Source organism: Strongylocentrotus purpuratus, unplaced genomic scaffold, assembly GCF_000002235.5.
Source record: "Strongylocentrotus purpuratus isolate Spur 01 unplaced genomic scaffold, Spur_5.0 spur5_scaffold_4, whole genome shotgun sequence".
NCBI lineage: Eukaryota > Metazoa > Echinodermata > Echinoidea > Camarodonta > Strongylocentrotidae > Strongylocentrotus > Strongylocentrotus purpuratus.
The window spans coordinates 12,536,433-12,555,711 of NW_022145610.1; the positions used below are offsets into that span (position 1 = coordinate 12,536,433).

General features: G+C 36.1%; 1 protein-coding gene across 1 annotated transcript; it reads right to left on the reverse strand.

The window, feature by feature from the left end:
- Positions 1-3,182: 3,182 nt before the first annotated feature.
- Positions 3,183-10,189, reverse strand: LOC593050. Its single transcript, XM_792546.4, has 6 exons — positions 10,060-10,189; positions 8,254-8,379; positions 7,899-8,060; positions 6,530-6,699; positions 4,274-4,439; positions 3,183-3,241 (listed from the first exon to the last, which is right to left on the reverse strand). The coding sequence occupies exons 2-6, from the start codon at positions 8,366-8,368 to the stop codon at positions 3,183-3,185; spliced, it is 672 nt and encodes a 223-aa protein (XP_797639.3). The 5' UTR covers positions 8,369-8,379; positions 10,060-10,189.
- Between the last annotated feature and the right edge of the window lie 9,090 nt (positions 10,190-19,279).

Genomic DNA, 19,279 nt, shown 5'->3' on the forward strand with positions numbered 1-19,279 from the left:
TAGGCATAACTCAAGGTCATTGTGCCCCCTTTTCTTTCTGCTTGTAACTTCATTTTCATGCACGTTTTGTAAAATTTGTTAACATAATTTGTCTACCCAACCTGCATGCACACGATTTTTAGAACTTACGATAATAAGTAATGAATCTGAGATGTGCATGCGAATATTATGAATATTATTAGGACATTATGTGCTTATTGAAACATGTCATGATGTGGGCCTTTACTATAGACTATAGCTCCTTTGCTCATATTTAGCATCGGTTAATTGTTCTCCTTTTAATTTGATTTGATTTGATTTTTATTTTGCATTCATACTATAAGTACATAGTTTTTTTGATAACAATTAGTAATATAAAATACAATAAGTGTTTTTCTAAAAGTGAATCATAAATAAGCAAATTATATAACAATTGTTATTTTCAACAACGAAATGATTAAGCTGTCATAAATACTACATTTCATTGAACAACATAAAATTATTTAGGGAAGAAGGGCTGTCATTGTTAGCAGATTGATTGAAAATAAGACAGCCCCAGACAAAACTCATGAAATAGATTAACATATTTATCCCGCCGCCCCCTCCCCCCCCCCCCCCCCCCCCCCCCCCCGCACTCAGTGTTATTCAGGGTACGCATATGTATGTTCCCTCCTTTTGAAAACAGTCCGGTGTGTAAGGTCAATACGGGCCGGATTTTTGTGTACTACGAGCCGGACTTTGGTGCGTGAAAAGTACCCCTTTACCGGACATCATCGGGAACACGCATGGTATCACTCCGTTCACGGAGTGGGGGGGGGGGGGATATTTATTAAGCAGAATGGATAAGTACTTGAAAATACAAATTATAAGGATGATGATATTGACAAGGCAGATGAGGATGGAAATAAAATATTAAAGGAAGCATACTTACCTCCCGGTGCCATGTTGTGAATTACCAATGATATAAAGACATTATTCCAAATATGTTCACTATTTATTTCACACGCATTGTTTTGTTTGTGTATGATTGTGACCGCTTGGGTTGAGGCCTGCGCATCGCATTATGACATCATCAATACTATGCGATGCGCATGCGTCATCCGCGTTATCTTTTTAATTTTGACCCTTTTTATATCGCGATTGGTTCTTCTTTCAAGTTCATGTTCAAGTTTTGTTTATATCTATTTCATCATTCTCAAAAGAAGAATACACCAATAATACATTGAAACAAAAATGTATACATTGAAAGAAGCAAGACGAGGAGGCCTTGGAAAAAGCTTGCCAAGGTAAGGTCCCTAAAAAACGATAAAAAATAGTGTCTAACAATTAGGCCTATTGGTTAAATACTCTACAAATATGATGAACAAGGTTATAACTTTATAATATGAAACATGGCAATAACACAAACAATGTTTTATAATAATTGGTCAAATACTTCAGAACTATAAATATGGTTATCATACACAGTGGATGGTATTCTCGAAAGCGGCCTAAGTTAAACCTGGCCTAACTTAGTCCGTGGATTAGTTAGGCCGGGCTTAACTTTAGTCCATGGACTAAGTCAATTTCAATGCTCGAAAGGTGGACTAACTGATCCATGGTTTAAACCCCTGGCTTAAGTTAGTACATGTACTGGGCGGTATTCTCATAAGTTAAGCCAGGACTAAGTCCAGACTAAACAAGAATTTTAGTTCACACTTCCGGAATGCAAAGCAGTTTGCTCAATATACTTCGAGTCTGCGCCTGCGCTGTTCTTGGAGTCAGTGCTCTTTCTCCCTCCTCGATGATATCAGCAAACAAATCATGCATATTGTTATAAAGCGGTCGATATCACTTTTATTCATGCCGAACCAAAGCATTCATGCAGAATTTTGAAATAGCCAAGTCACACTACTACCAACAACCAGTGTGATGTATCTTGATCAATGTAAATCCATATCAATGTATGTAATGGCGCCACCTACTGGTATATGTTTATGCCAGACAAAGTTATGTAATGAGCCTACCGAGGGCCACTGTGAAACCCCTCTAATAAAGATAACTCCTAGTCTGGAACTTATCCGTGTTGGACGTGTATCATTTGTCTTGCCTCCAATATATCACAACCAGATCCCATACTGATACACCTTTTTACCTCCTTCTGCCCATTTCCTCCTTCTTCTTCTTCTCCCGCTCCTCCTCCTCCCACTCCATATCTCGTGTGCTCTACCTCCTCCTACCCTTCCCCCGCCTCCTTATTATCATCATCATCACCATCGTCACATTACTATATCATAATCATTATCACCACCTATCGTTTTCATCATCAACATCATCACCATCATCATCATCATCATCATCAACATAATCTACATCATTATCTCCAATATAGAAACCTGTGATTTTCCCAGAGAGGTGTAAATAAATTGAATGCAGAGAAATTTACGGGTATAAGTATTTATTAATCAATAGGCCCAAACAAATTCCAATACCAATCCGAAAAAAATATATCAAAGAGAACGACATTACGATTACGTCAAGTCAAGCAAGTCATGTTTGTAAATTACACGTAAACACTATACCTCAAACAATGCAGTACTAATATTATTAACAGTAGCTCGATCACTGACTGCTAGGTACTTTTATTGTAACCAATCACCAATTGTTAAAAAGCAAAGCACTGTATTTATCTCATAATAAATTAAGATAGCAAACTACTTTGTGATTATACGCCTTGGAAATGGTTAATAATATGATGTATTTCAACACTACTTAAACAGCAAAGCACTGTATTTTATCTCATAATAAATTAAGATAGCAAACTACTTTATGTTTATACGCCTTGGAAATGGTTAAAAATATGATGTATTTCGACACTACTTAAACAGCAAAGCACTGTATTTATCTCATAATAAATTAAGATAGCAAACTACTTGATTATACACCTTGAAAATGTAACCAAAAAAAAAGTGCTTTCCATTTTTTCTTATGTTTTATCCTTTAGCTAATCTTATCATTATGTGCATGACGAAAGAAATGAAATGAAATGACATAAAATCATTAGAATCTTGGTTGGAGTCGTTTGCCGACCATCTAAAAACGAAATGAGATCGGTGATGGGAAGGTCGTCGACGTTGCGTCTTTGACGACCACCACGCCCACTGCGATCTCATTGGTTTTCTTGGGCTGTCGGTGCCTTCATTATTATCATTCCTTCTGGGTTTCTAGATAAAAATACGGATTTCATTTCGATATGGCTGAGGGTCCCATGGTTTGTCATAAGCTGTAAAAAAATAGAATAAATAAATATGGTCATGTAAATTATATTTTTCTTAACTAAGGGTAGTCTCATCAGCTTCACACGCTTTTCTTCCTGAGGGCCCTGGAATTTGTTATTGTTGTTTGCTTGTTTGTTTGTTTTACCGGACTGCTAAAAAGTCATGTGTATTTTTGAAGGAAGCAAGCAGGGGACCGAAGGATTTAGGTCGTCTCCGAGGGACTTGTTATTACCAGGTACCCATTCACACCGAGGTGGAGAGTAGCACATGTGGATCAGTGTCTGGCCAAAGGACGTTAGTGCCGGCACGCTGAGATTTGAACCCTCAACCCTTGGATATAAATTGAGTGAATGAACCACTATACCACGACACCTCCATGATGTGATGATGATGATGATGACAATAATAATAATAATGATACTATATATGGAGATGCGAAGGTCGAGGGTTCGAATCCCGACACGGCACTAATATCCTTTGGCAAGATATTAACCTTCAATTGCTACTCTCCACCCAGGTGTTAAATGGGTATACCCGGTAGGATGCGACCGTCATTGTTGGTCAAACAGTTTTTAAGCGTCATGTAACGCCTGGCTGGAATGGCCAGGGAGTGGAGATTGTGCACACATTGTGTGCGGGCAAGCACTGAATCCAATGACCGGGGTAATAGTATATTTGTAAAGCGCTTAGAGACATTTGTATTAAGCGCTATATAAAAATTAGATATTATTATTCTTATTAATCATAATGAGAACAATAATAATAATAATTATAATAATGATAGTCATATTAATAATAATTATAACAATAGCAATAACAATGATAATAATAATAATAATAAATACTACTTTTAATAAAATAAATAATAATAATCATCCTCATCATCGTCGTCATCAACACCACGACCATGATCTATCAACAATAATAAACAATAAAGAAAATATTAATAGTATTCAGTGTTGTATGTTGTCCTAAGAGGATGGTTATCGGGAAAGTTTTCCTAAGTGGATGACTGCCACATGTACTACATTACTCACCTTCAACAAAGTAAGTGGTTGAATCGTATAGAAAGCCCTGCTCGTCAAGGTATTCAGAAAGCTGTTCGTATTTCTCAGTCGCATTGTGATTGAACGGTCGCCCACCAAAGGTGATGCCGTAGTACTCCAGAGGATGTTCCAAGTAATCTAGCTCAATCCCAGAGTCCTTAAAAAAATATGAAATCCACAATATCGATTAATTCTACTGAACAAAATGACTTTACATCAAGTCATTTTGTACTTTTTCCTGTTGATTATCATGTTTTCAAACAGAAGTTGTAGCTTTTTTTTTGGAGGGGGGGGGGGGGGGTTCCAACGTACCCCCAATTGGTTCGGCCTTATTCAAGATTATTTAAGTAACACTGCCTTTCAACAAGATGATAGAGTGAGAAAGAAAGAAATAACGAGTCCTAAAGTGACTCTCACACTCTGCCGTGTAGGCCTACCGTGTGCCACCGTGCGCGAAAATGTCTGCGGACGGTGGAGAACGGCGAGGGCACACGGTGGTTCGTTATCAAGGCGGGCAACACGTTAATAGCTGCGTTGGCGCTTATTTACACCCGGCGAAAGTTTTGGGCATGTTCAAAACTTTGGCCGGCTGGCACCGGTCGCAAGTAAGCGGCAAGATAGGACGGTGTTGAACGGTATGAGGACGGTATGAATACGTTATGAAAACGGTCACACTGTATGAACACGTTCACAACACGCTCATAACCCGTTACAGAACGGTGATGAAAAATGGAGAGCGGACTGACCGTTGCCGTTCCGAAATCGGGGTATTTATGGCAGTCGTGTCATGACGTCAGCAGTCCGGGGACTCGCTCACAGGACGCTCCCAGCGGTGAGGGGACGCTAAGTGACTGGTAGGTGGCTGCTACAAACCCGGTGCACACGTTCGAGACCCGATATGGGCCCGGTATGGAAACGGCCAAAATTTTCAACAAAAGTCAATCTGGGCGGTGAAGACGGTAGAAGCACGTTCAACACCCGGTATGCGCCCGGTGAGAACGGTCAGAAGATGGCAACGAAACGGTGAAAAGATTAATATTTTATGAATTTTTGTTTTTGTAATACTACACAATGATCTGGAAATCAACAAGATAGCTGCACTCTTATAACTTTAAATTTAAACAAAGGAAAATCAACTCTCCTGTATCTCCTATGTGTCATGAAATGAACAGAAAATGCACGCTTTCAGTATCATCTTTGTTTGTATCCGATCTATTATAAAACCAAAGGAAAAGTGGATATTGAGCTTGTAGAGAATTGTCTTAGCTACTACATATCGACATTTGGAAGAAAATTGATCAATATTTACAGAGATACAATCAATTTTACATAAATATGCTGACGTCATAGTATGCAAATTCGTATTTTGTGTTTCAAGGACATTATAATGATGTCACGATACACTTAATGGCCCAAAAAGACATACAATCATATTGTCTCCAAATCATACTCTATCCAAATATGAAAAAACAATTGGGGTGTTTTTGCCCATAAAATTATATGCTATGTATTATTATTAAGAGCTCGCGCGCACAGACATTTATCTTGAATGGATTCTCATCTTGTTATTAATAGTAATAAAGAGATAAACATGGTATTAAATTGTTTGGAAAAACATGGGAATATCATGATGAAAAAAAAAATGGCGATTCTATGTTTTGTAATGGTGTTACGCGCGAAAACGCGCGCGTATGCGCGATTTTTAATAAAATGCTTTAAAGGGCCTAGAACGTAATTATGCACAAACAATTTGAGACGATTTTGAGCATTATACAATTTTGCACGCGCACTGACGCGCGGACGTACGCGCACGCGCGCGTTTTTTGACCTGAAATTGACCGGACTGATATTGACCTTGATCATGATAAATATGAATGAGAAATGACTATCCGTTTTCAGAAAATTTTACAAAATGGAACCTAGATGACGTCATCAGTCAAGGTCAAGGTTGAAAACCTTACCGTGTTTTGTCCACATACCTATACATTATGTGTGTGAAATTTCAAGTTATTTGATTTAGCCATTTTCAACTTATCTTGCTAACAAAAAAGTGGGTCGAAATAAGAAAAATAAATAAATAAAAATAATAATAAAGGCAATTTTAACAAAAATATAAGGTGGTCTGTATTAGATACAGCCCACCTGATTATGAATATTATATTCATAATTCCTGCAAAGTTCTACATAATTTGATGTTGGCTGAAAAGGGGATAGGGGCCTACACTACCTGGGCTTTAAGTTTTGTACCTGTGGTGGGGGTGGGGCGGTTGCTTGCGAAGCTGCAGGGATGTAGAAGAGAAGTGCGTAGCTTTTGTCACAGCAAGGGAAAGATTCTGATTGATCGGGACACGAAGATGGCGCGGCTATGTTTTCCGAGACTCTCACAGTGATTGGTGTTGTTTTATTAATCCCGTTGTCTGGCAAAACAATTCGACATGAAAGAAATGTTGATAGATTAAGACGAAGCAGGGTGAGGCATAATACAATATTTATGTTTACAAGTTCCAAAGTATACATCCCTATTACATCGGTTTGAAACAATTCATCAAGATTAAAAAAAGAAACGGAATATAACATTGCCAAAAAGGAATGTAAATTGCCGTTTCATTTTAGGAAGCGGAAGTTTAAAATCTAATCTGCCATCTTCACTTTTCTCCCATGTCAAAAATTAATGACTGATTTAAAATGATGCTAATATTTTAAAGGAGGACAGGGAGTCAATTTTTCTTGTTTGTTTTATTTCAAAAAAGATGAAAATTAGTAGGCATAGAAAGATATCTGTAAAGTCCTCATTCCATTTTCTTCCCACGGCATGTCCCCCCTCCCCGCCCCCTCCTCCCTTCCATCTCTTTTCTCTTACTTTCTCTATAAAAAGGCTTTTATATTCAAATAGAAATAGGCGACTGGATTGCTATTTTCTATTTTGGATAATGCTTACTATTATTCTCAATAATATTATAGGTACATTGTACACAAAATATATGAATACATAAATTATGGCAATGTTCTTTCAAAGCTAACGTAAAGAAAAGCAAGACGTAGGAAATCAAACGAGACTAAAAAAATAACCGGAAAGGTTTTTCCCATGTATAATTCGAATAAATGAAATTCATCAAGAAATAATCATCAACAAATGTTGTAGAAGATAATTTGATTTTATCAATTAATTGCCTGGTTACCGTCCTTTTTAGGAGTAGAATGCATTACGCTAGTGCACATAAACTTAATTTTTGTTTGTTTTTGTTTTACAGCAGCTAACCAATGTTTTCCATTTATTATCAAATACCCGTTTAAACTTAAATTGTTTTTAAAATAGGTTTAATATTGTAATGAACGATAATATCTTAATATGGCTTTGAAATAATTGATCGACGATAAGCTAGATTTACGTATGATGGGAGGCGTGTAGTATTTGGCGTATAAGATAATAAAATTAGATCGAATTCATTCACTTCCATAAAATCCAACCAAAAGCTGACCTTATTTAAAGTAATTTTATCATCTAAAATCAAATGTTGGATAAACATTCTTATAAATTTGGCAATCTCAAAATAAGTGTTCTATGCTTTCTTCGGAATTATAACAGAATTACAAAAGCCTGATTCTCAAAGCTTACCCACAAAGTAGTTATGGAGGTCCAAGAAGGCTAGACCTGTTACAGCAGATAGGCTGCAGGTTGGAGCGACCTTACGCGCCCAAACTCCTGGTGCTTCGAGCCGTCTCTTCCACATATTTGAACCAAATTCTTCTAATGTAGTATAGACTGGGCACTCTAAGACTGCAGATAGATAATTAAATTGATAGAAAGGTAAATAGATGAAAACAACAACAAAACAAACATGGATAAATAAATCAATAAATGCACAACTAGAAAAATAACTGAATACATAAATAAATACTTGCATACATAGTCTACTAAATGCACAAATACATATATACAAATAAATTAATATATCTATTTAAAGACTCACTTGCACATTGGGGAATTCCATTAGGAGGCTGTGGGGTCGTGGTCGGGGTCGGGGTCGTGGCCGGGACTGCGGTAATCGACATCGCGATGAAAGTGAGGAGACAAACTGCCAACATGATTAACGATTCTGTGTGAAGAAAACAAATATTGAAAAATCTTCTCAACCACGACGGCAAAGATTTTTGAAAAAAAAAACACAATTTAAGTAGATAAAGCAACTTTAATAACTAAACAAACGTGCTAAGGGTAGAAATTGATCTAATTCTTATTTTTTAAGCAAATAAGGTGGACGATGCTCCGCATGTTAGTAGATGCCAAAAAACATCACTTACGGGTGTTCAAAATGGCCACAAAAATCGGATCGCAGCTTTGCGGCTCGAAGACGATGCTCTGCATCGTAATTTGGTCACCCCCTCCCCTTGGCAAAAAGCTAGATCCGCCCCTGCTTTTTTGTAATATTTGTATGCAAGAAATTGCCACTCCCGGTGGTAACATTTCACACTGACTATATGCGTACGCATGATTATTATAAGTTACGTGTATAATAAAGGTAATTTTCAGGGCGGTTTGCAAACACTAAAAAGCCCACGTGTACATACAGACTAAAGCAGCGTTTTTCAATCTTTTTTTTTTTTTAAATAATCCGCATGGCACTTCTTTCAAAGAAGTAAAACAGTTTCACATCACCCCAGTCCTAAATACTTAACAGAAGATTCAGTTAGGATCACTCTAACATGCGTCAAGTGCCATCTACACTTTGGCAATTTTTTTCTCTCTAAATTTTGCGAGCGACCGGAGCAAGCGTGCAAAAAAATTATGATACTTTTGTTATGATAACAAAATGTACCTTATGATTAACACACGTCGTGATAAAATATAGAATTAAGAGTGCGAGCATCTCGCTGCAGAAAACATGAATGCCAAAATCATATGATGCGGTCAAGTCGATGCACGAACATGAAGAGATTCGGGCTTCTCATCGGTCAGAATAATTATCATCTTTCTAAATATTGCGAGCGAGTGAAACAAACGAGCGTGGTCAAAATGTAATTTTGATATAAAGGGTGTAATATATATTCAGGCAACTCGCTATCAAATAGAAGTCTATTTAATGGGCACTTCATTGCTCAACTATGAAGGTATTCAGGCACTTCGCTCCCAGAAATTATCCCGTTTTTAAAAGTTGTGAGCAGCAAAGCGAACGAGGAACAAAGACACTCTATCACCTTTAAAATGCTATTTCCTCATTTCGGAAATTACATACTCTAGCGGTTTCTAATAATTTGGTTTTCACGAAATGGACGTTATTCCCAAATAATGATTTTTTTAAAGATATTACTCAAATTCTCTCGCGGCAACCTGGTTAGTGAAAATTAAGTGCTTAGCACAAACTCTAATAAAATATTATTTAATGCGCTCTATGTTCAAGAATTTGAAAACGGGTATTTCTGTGAAAAAAATAAGTTTATTTGAAGAAAAGCGTCATATTCTCAGTATTGATGTTCGCAAACTTCGCAGATCGACATCCTTTTTGATTTGTTTTGTTTATAATTATGTTGTGAATGTGTACTCAATAAGATTTAAAAAAAAAAATTTAAAAAAGGGGTTAGACCTATAGTTTTTATAGTTCCCATATTGTACTTGTTAAAGTAAAAAGGGGTTACGTACGTATTGAGTATAAAATATTCTTAACAGTACTCAAAACTAGAGGGTCGTTTTTTACTACGCGCTAACCACCATGATCTTCGACTTTAGAACAGTTGTTGTAAATGAATTGGCATCACTGCGTCCACTAAACGTAACTTACCAATGGTTTACTGTATTTGTAGAGAGTCTTAGAGAGTCTTGCAAACGGCCACCCTTTGTGCTGCTCAGTGTATGACGTTCTGGTCTGCCCGTATCAACAGCTTTGACTCCAAGATGAGGATACTGGTGGTTTTATGGCTTTCCAATAGTAGCGTATGAAGATGCCAGGGGCAGGCCGGGCGGCGATTTTTTTCTTCCCAAACAGGTTTACCTATGAGCGTAAAATCCTTCCTCCTGATTGGTTCAGAGGTATACGCATCATGAATATTCATGATTGAGCTGCAAAAATACTAGTAGTATTACGCATGCGCGTGATGCTAGCTAACTGTGTACTTACGTATGTACACTGCATGCATGCGCAGTGCTAGTGATTGGTTCAAAGATGTAACTTTTACATGAGCAATTATGGCGGCGTCTGAATCTGAGAATAAATAGTGAGAGTTCAAGTTTTAATTAAAACTGGGATATTTTAAAGCTTAAATTCATGAAAGTGGGTCAAAGGTTATGAACCTGTTGATTGTATGTATTGTTGAAAGCTCATATTAATGCAAAGAAATGGAAGTCCTTTAAATATTGTTTTTATTCTGATTTAAGTTGGATGATCATGAGAAAAGAAGTTTGAAGATATATATAAAAGATTGAAAAAGGACTTAGTCAGATAAATCAGTATAATGTGCACTAGGTATGCATATTTATAATAAAAGCTTGACATGTGTAGAGCCTGTATGTATAACTTTTTGTCCTTTGTGTTCTCTGGCCAGGTTCCTCTGTCAAAAAGGAACCAGAAACACTGACATGTCGGGATATCATGTCCAGAGCAACACAGTAGCTTTGACCCACACCCAACCATCTCATGTCTTCAAGGACCATCCTGATAAGATCATACTCAAACTGCCAATTTGAGATTCGCATATAATTAGGGATCTCATATTTCAAACATCCATAACTTTCTTATCATTGGTCCAATTTATTTTAAACTTTCGCCATTATGTTTATCTTATTTTTCTGCTTTAATACCAATGAACTTATTACAAGGGTTGGATTGTCCTTTAAGAAAATGCTCATTTACAAGCACAATTCATGATATTCTCTTTGCAATGACCACACAATCTTGAAGATCCTTTTCATGAAAGTATATTTTCAATTTCTTTGGTAATTTATCAACAAGTTTTCTTTCTTGTACTTACTAAATCTTTGAGGTTAGTACATTTATGAGTTTTTATGTCCTGTTCGAGACAAAAACTTTCATGCACCTTTAATACACATCTTATGCAATTTGAAATGATGCAACGGACAAGTGAACAGGTAGATCTTAGATAATAAGACAAGATGTTGATAGGCTGTTTCAAATAATTTTAGGTTATCCTGTCGATTGAAACTATATCCTTTGAAAGCTTAGACAAATTGGATCACTTTAAACACAGTGCGCCCCACATTCTAGAGCACCCCAAAAGTACCCCTTTTTTCTGAAAAATGCCCCTTTACTTCAGATAAGTGTCCAACCCCTTTTTTCAAAAGTGCCCCTTTTCACCTCTGATGAGTGCCCCTTTTTAAATAGGTAGATTGTATCTTTGTACTTTGTTCTTTGTACTTTGTACAGGTGAGTGCCCTTTCTAACAAGTGCCCCATCTCACTTCTGATAAATTTCCCTATTCTTATCTAATAGGTTCCCTTTTTACTTTGACAAGTACACTGTTGTAATAAATGCACCCATTTCACATCTTATAAGTGCGCCTTTTCAGGTGCGAGAAGTGCTCCTGTTTACCTCTGAAAAGTGCCCCTTTTCCTTAGCTTGTAATAATTGCATTTTCACTTCAAAGAAGTGTCCCCTTACATTTCTGATGAGTACCCCTTTTTACGTATGAGAAATACCCATTTTAAGCTCTGATAAGAGCTCTTTTAAATTTAAGTATAATTATATAAAATATAAGTTCCCCTTGTTACTTTTGATGTAATTTCCCTTTGATAAGTACCCCTTTTTTCATCTATATATCCCACTGTAGCTTACAAATTGTGCCCATTTGCGGTCATCTAAAGAGCCATAACTAGTTTTAAAGAATCGAAGCAGCTTTTTGTAGTAACAGGTATCCTTCTAAAACCACAATAAAAGGTTGTAGCCGAGGGGGAAGGGGGTACAATGCCCAAATATTATATGAACGAACTGTGCCCCTTTTAGAAACATAATCGTGCTCGTGTTCACAGCTATAGTATAAGTGTGTCCTTTCCACACTATTAAAAACGTTTGCCCCTTTAAAGGGATCCGGTAACTTTGTCTCAGATTCTTAAACAAAATTCTGGATTTAGATCATGCTGCACTGATAAATATAAACCTTTAAGTTAGTTAGGAACCCCATGACTTTTACAAGCCGATCGCCTGTCTGATTATCAAGATATTTATGATTGAAATTACAAATTTTGAAAAAAACCGTTTGCTAACGGTTTTCATAACACTACAGTCTAAAGGGGAAAACGAGTATGGTAAAACCGGTCACTCAAAGATTTTTACTTTTTGGAGGCACTTCTTGATCATTTTGAAGCGCCATTTTTCAGGATTCAATATTACATCATATCACAGACACTGATAACACATCGAGCCATGCATCTCATAATTTACATTGTTAAACTACCTTGGCATATTCTATACAACTGCTAAAACACGCATTTTCCTACCCACTAACCTATAAATCTCATGGTCTTTTGAAATTCTTGGAATTTCAAGGTAAACAATTGCTCTTTGTCCATGAATGTAAAGGTTTAGTATAACATATTGTAATAACAGATGTTAACAACTAAATTTGTACATTCACAGAACAACAATTATTGCATTATAATTATTCAGTAGGCATCACACAATTTTTCACCGAAGGTCATTGGAACACATATGTAATTACTGACTGCTATTTAATTAATATTTGGGTATTAGAATTACACAATTTGTAAACATTATTTTGCTGGTATGTCTGGGAATATGTTTTGTTCTCTTCTAAACTGTATGAAATCTATTTTGCACTTTATACGTGAACTGATATGTATACGACTACAAATTTGGATCTATTATTACCAATACCATCATCGTCTTCATCAGCATCAAAATGGCTGTGGGAAGATATTTGAGCCAAAATTGATCCAAATCAATTTGGAAATAGAAAGAACACGTCTACCTGTCACTATCTGTTTGGGCTGTTGTATGCCTTGTATAGTAATGCTGACAAACCTAAGTCACTGTCAACACTCGTTCTGACTGGAGCAACTGCCATTTTAAAAAGGATTGTTAAAATCATATTCTGACAAGTTCGGGCTGAAGCACACTTAACGTAGGTCAAAAGCCCCCTATAGGGTACCTTTTAAATTAGATGTTTATTGATTTTAAAAGCTAACTTGATTATTGCAAAGGTGAATATTTGAATGGAAAAGGTTATCAAAATTCAATGCTTGGAAACATTCGAAGTAATGATTATTATCAATTACAAAACGCTTAAATACAACCCCGGCATAGCACCCGAAGAGCTCTCTTTTTCTTACGTTACTACCGTCAGGCTAAATTTTTAATTTATTGCCTCACTAAAAACCCCGCACATAGTATTATTTTGATAACAAATGCAGCGATAACAAAATAAAGGAATCTGTCGCTTGTAAACAAAGTAAGACGCCATTGTATTTTTAGCTACATATACACCACGGTTTGTTCAGCGTTTCAAGAGGGAACAAATGCCGTCTATACTATCATTCCGGGTTTTTTTTTCAATTTTAAAGTCTGGTTTCTTTGATTGTTGATTAACCCCTATCCTGTTGTTTTTTGTTTTTGTTTACAAACAAAAGGTTTTAGTTATCAGAATAGGTTTCACATTCCCTTTTGAATGGTATAAAATGCCATCAGATTTATATACACTAAATTCATTATAATTTGAGAAATAATAGCATTGCAATTATGTTCATTCTTTATGGGATGTCGTCTGCTTGAGCAGTATTGGTGCATTATAATACGTCATTAAAACATCTTTATTTTTATTAGAGATGTAGACTGGTGAAAGTTTGAATGAAATCGGACAAAAAATTAGAAAATTATGAATTTTTGACAAATGTAATCGCTTTAGGAATGGGCTCTTCAAATTGGCTGAATCGGTCACGTATCTGTAATGTAGTGGCGGACAACTTTCCCATTCATTCCAACACACAAAATAACTAACATTCACTTTTTCAGAAATGTATGACTTAGGAGGGTCAGTTCTGTTCAGAGGACTAATAATAGGCAATCCATCGATTTTTTTTCAGGGACCCAAGAGTGAAGGCCTCTAGGAGAAAAACAGAAATCAATGATATTTTTTCACACGACAAACGGGAGAGTTACCCGCGACTACGTCACATTCCACTGACCAAACTGCTAATTTGAGATTCGCATAGAAGTAGTGATCTTATATTCCAAGCATCCATCACTTTCTTATCATTGGTCCGATTTGTTTTAAACTTTCGCCATTATCGAGCACCCCAAAATTACCCCTTTATTATTTCGGGAAAATGCCCCTTTACTTCAGATAAGTGTCCCTCCCCCTTTTCAAAAGTGCTTTTTCACCTCTGATGAGTGCCCCTTTTTACATAGAAAGAGTGTATCTTTGCACTTTAGGTGAGTGCCCTTTTTTCTTTCTAACAAGTGCCCCATTTCACTTCTGATGAATTTCCCTATTCTAATCTAATAGGATCCCTTTTTACTTCGACAAGTGTACTGTTGTACTAAATTGTAATAAATGAACCAATTAATATCTTATAAATGCACCTTTTTAGGTGCGAGAAGTGCTCCTGTTTACCTCTGAAAAGTGCCCCTTTTCCTTAGTTTGTAATAATTGCATTTTTCCTTCAAAGAGTGCCCCCTTACATCTCTGATGAGTGCCCCTTTTTGGGTATGAGAAATACCCATTTTGAGCTCTGATAAGTGTCCTTTTAAATATAAGTATAAGTATATACAATATAAGTTCCACGTGTTACTTTTGATGTAATTGCCCTTTAATAAGTACCCCTTTTTATCTATATATCCCACTGTCACTTATTGTGCCCCTTTGCGGTCATCTAAAGAGCTATATCTAGTTTCAAAGAATCGAGGCAACTTTTTGTAGTAACAGGTACCCTTCTAAAAACACAATAAAAGGTAGTAGCCGAGGGGGCAGGGGGTACAATGCCCACATATTATATGAACGAACTGTACCCCTTTTAGAAACATAATCGTGCTCGTTTTCACAGCTATCTTATGTTCCTTTTATAAATATGTATAGTAAGTGTGTCCTTTCCACACTAAAACGTTTGCCCCTTTAAACTACCTTGGCATATTCTATACAACTGCTAAAACAAGCATTTTCCTACCTACAATCCTACAAATCTCATGCCCTTTTGAAATTCATAGAATTCCAAGGTAATCAATTGTTCTTTGTTCATAAATAAACAGGTTTAGTATAACAGATTGTAATAACAGATGTTAACAACTAAATTGTATATTCACAAAACAACAATTATTGCATTAGTATTATTCAGTAGTCATCACACAATTTTTCACCGAAGGTCATTGGAACACATATGTAATTACTGACTGCTATTTAATTAATATTTGGGTATTAGAATTACACAATTTGTAAACATTATTTTGCTGGTATATCTGGAAATATATTTTGTTCGCTTCTAAACTGTATGAAATCTATTTTGCATTGTATATGTGAATTGATATGTATACGACTACAAATTTGGATCTATTATTACCAATACCATCATCTACTTCATCAGCGTCAAAATGGCTGTGGGAAGATATTTCAGCCAAAATTGATCCAAATCAGTTTAGAAATAGAAAGAACACGTCTACCTGTCACTATCTGATTGAGCTGTTGTATGCCTTGTATAGTAGCGCTGGCAAACCTAAGTCACTGTCAACACTCATTCTGACTGGAGAAACTGCCATTTTAAAAATGATTGTTAAAATCATATTCTGACAAGTTCGGGCTGAAGCACACTTAATGTAGGTCAAAAGCCCCTATAGAGTACCTTTTAAAGTACATGTTTATTGATTTAAAAAACTAACTTGATTATTGCAAAGGTGAACATTTGATTGGAAAAGGTTATCACAATTCAATGCTTGGAAACATTCGAAGTAATGATTATTATCAATTACAAAACGCTTAAATATAACCCCGGCATAGCACACGAAGAGCTCTCCGAACGCTGCTGAGATGTGTGACATCACAGGTTGGACATTATTACAGTATTACCAATACCATCATCTACTTCATCAGCATCAAAATGGCTATGGGAAGATATTTCAGCCAAAATTGATCCAAATCAGTTTAGAAATAGAAAGAACACGTCTACCTGTCACTATCTGATTGAGCTGTTGTATGCCTTGTATAGTAGCGCTGGCAAACCTAAGTCACTGTCAACACTCATTCTGACTGGAGAAACTGCCATTTTAAAAATGATTGTTAAAATCATATTCTGACAAGTTCGGGCTGAAGCACACTTAATGTAGGTCAAAAGCCCCTATAGAGTACCTTTTAAAGTACATGTTTATTGATTTAAAAAACTAACTTGATTATTACAAAGGTAAACATTTGAATGGAAAAGGTTATCACAATTCAATGCTTGGAAACATTCGAAGTAATGATTATTATCAATTACAAAACGCTTAAATACAACCCCGGCATAGCACCCGAAGAGCTCTCCGAACGCTGCTGAGATGTGTGACATCACAGGTTGGACATTATTTGCCGAGCAGACGATGTCTCATGACATCTCACACATTTTCAGTGCCTGTTTTGTCATCTTTTCTTCAGTTCTTTTTCTTACGTTACTACCGTCAGGCTAAATTTTTAATCTATTGCCTCACTAAAACCCCCGCACATAGTATTATTTTGATAACAAATGCAGCGATAACAAAATAAAGGAATCTGTCGCTTGTAAACAAACTAAGACACCATTGTATTTTTAGCTGCATGTACACCACGGTTTGTTTAGCGTTTCAAGAGGGAACAGATGCCGTCTATATTATCATTCCGTTTTTTATTTTTCAATTTTAAAGTCTGGTTTCTTTGATTGTTGATTAACCCCTTTCCTGTTGTTTTTTGGTTTTTGTTTACAAACAAAAGGTTTTAGTTATCAGAATAGGTTTCACATTCCCCTTTGAATGGTGTAAAATGCCATCACATTTATATACACTAAATTCATTATAATTTGAGAAATAATAGCATTGCAATTATGTTCATTCTTTATGGGATGTCGTCTGCTTGAGCAGTATTGGTGCATTATAAGACGTCATTAAAACATCTTTATTTTTATTAGAGATGTAGACTGGTGAAAGTTTGAATGAAATCGGAAAAAAAACTAGACAATTATGAACTTTTGACAAATGTAATCGCTTTAGGAATGGGCTCTTCAAATTGGCTGAATCGGTCACGTATCTGTGATGTAGTGGCGGACAACTTTCCCATTTATTCCAACACACAAAATAACTAACATTCACTTTTTTCAGAAATGTAAGACTTAGGAGGGTCTGTGCTGTTTAGAGGAACTATAATAATATGCAATCCATTGATTTTTTTTAAAGTGCCCCAAGAGTGAAGGCCTTTAGGAGAAAAACAGCAATTAATGATATTTTTGCACATGACAAATGGCAGACTTACCCGCGACTACGTCACAATCCACTGACCAAACTGCCAATTTGAGATTCGCATATAATTAGTGATCTCATATTTCAAACATCCATAACTTTCTTATCATTGGTCCGATTTATTTTAAACTTTCGCCATTGTGTTTATCTTAATTTTATGCTTTAATACTAATGAACTTATTACAAGGGTTGGATTGTCCTGTAAGAAAATGCTCATTTACAAGCACAATTCATGATATTCTCTTTGCAATGATCACACAATCTTGAAGATCTTTTTCATGAAAGTATATTTTCAATTTCTTTAGTAATTTATCAACAAGTTTTCTTTCTTGTACTTAATAAATCGTTGAGGTTAGTACACCTATAAGTTTTCATGTGCTGTTCGTGACAAAAACTTTCATGCACCTTTAATACACATCTTATGCAATTTGAAATGATGCAATGGACAAGTGAACAGGTAGATCTTAGATAATAAGACAAGACGTTAGTAGGCTGTTTCAAATAATTTTAGGTTATCCTGTCGATTGAAACTATATCCTTTGAAAGCTTAGACAAATTGGATCACTTTAAACACAGTGCGCCCCACATTCTAGAGCACCCCAAAAGTACCCTTTCATTTCTTTCTGGAAAATGCCCCTTTACTTAAAATAAGTGTCCAACCCCTTTTTCAAAAGTGCCCCTTTTCACCTCTGATGAAAGCCCCTTTTTAAATAGGAAGATTGTATCTTTGTACTGTGTACTTTGTACAGGTGAGTGCCCTTTTTCCTTTCTAACAAGTGCCCCATCTCACTTCTGATAATTTCCCTATTCTTATCTAATAGGTTCCCTTTTTACTTTGACAAGTGCACTGTTGTAATAAATTGTAATAAATGCACCCATTTCACATCTTATAAGTGCGCCTTTTCAGGTGCGAGAAGTGCTCCTGTTTACCTCTGAAAAGTGCCCCTTTTCCTTAGCTTGTAATAATTGCATTTTCCCTTCAAAGAAGTGTCTCCTTATATCTCTGATGAGTGCCCCTTTTTACGTATGGGAAATACCCATTTTAAGCTCTGATAAGAGCTCTTTTAAATTTAAGTATAATTATATAAAATATAAGTTCCCCATGTTACTTTTGATGGAATTTCCCTTTGATAAGTACCCCTTTTTTCATCTATATATCCCACTGTAGCTTACAAATTGTGCCCCTTTGCGGTCATCTAAAGAGCCATAACTAGTTTCAAAGAATCGAAGCAACTTTTTGTAGTAACAGGTACCCTTCTAAAACCACAATAAAAGGTAGTAGCCGAGGGGGCAGGGGGTACAATGCCCAAATATTGTATGAACGAAATGTGCCCCTTTTAGAAACATAATCGTGCTCGTTTTCACAGCTATCTTATGTTCCTTTTATAGATATGTATAGTAAGTGTGTCCTTTCCACACTAAAACGTTTGCCCCTTTAAACTACCTTGGCATATTCTATACAACTGCTAAAACAAGCATTTTTCCTACCTGCAATCCTACAAATCTCATGCCCTTTTGAAATTCATAGAATTCCAAGGTAAACAATTGCTCTTTGTTCATAAATAAACAGGTTTAGTAGAAA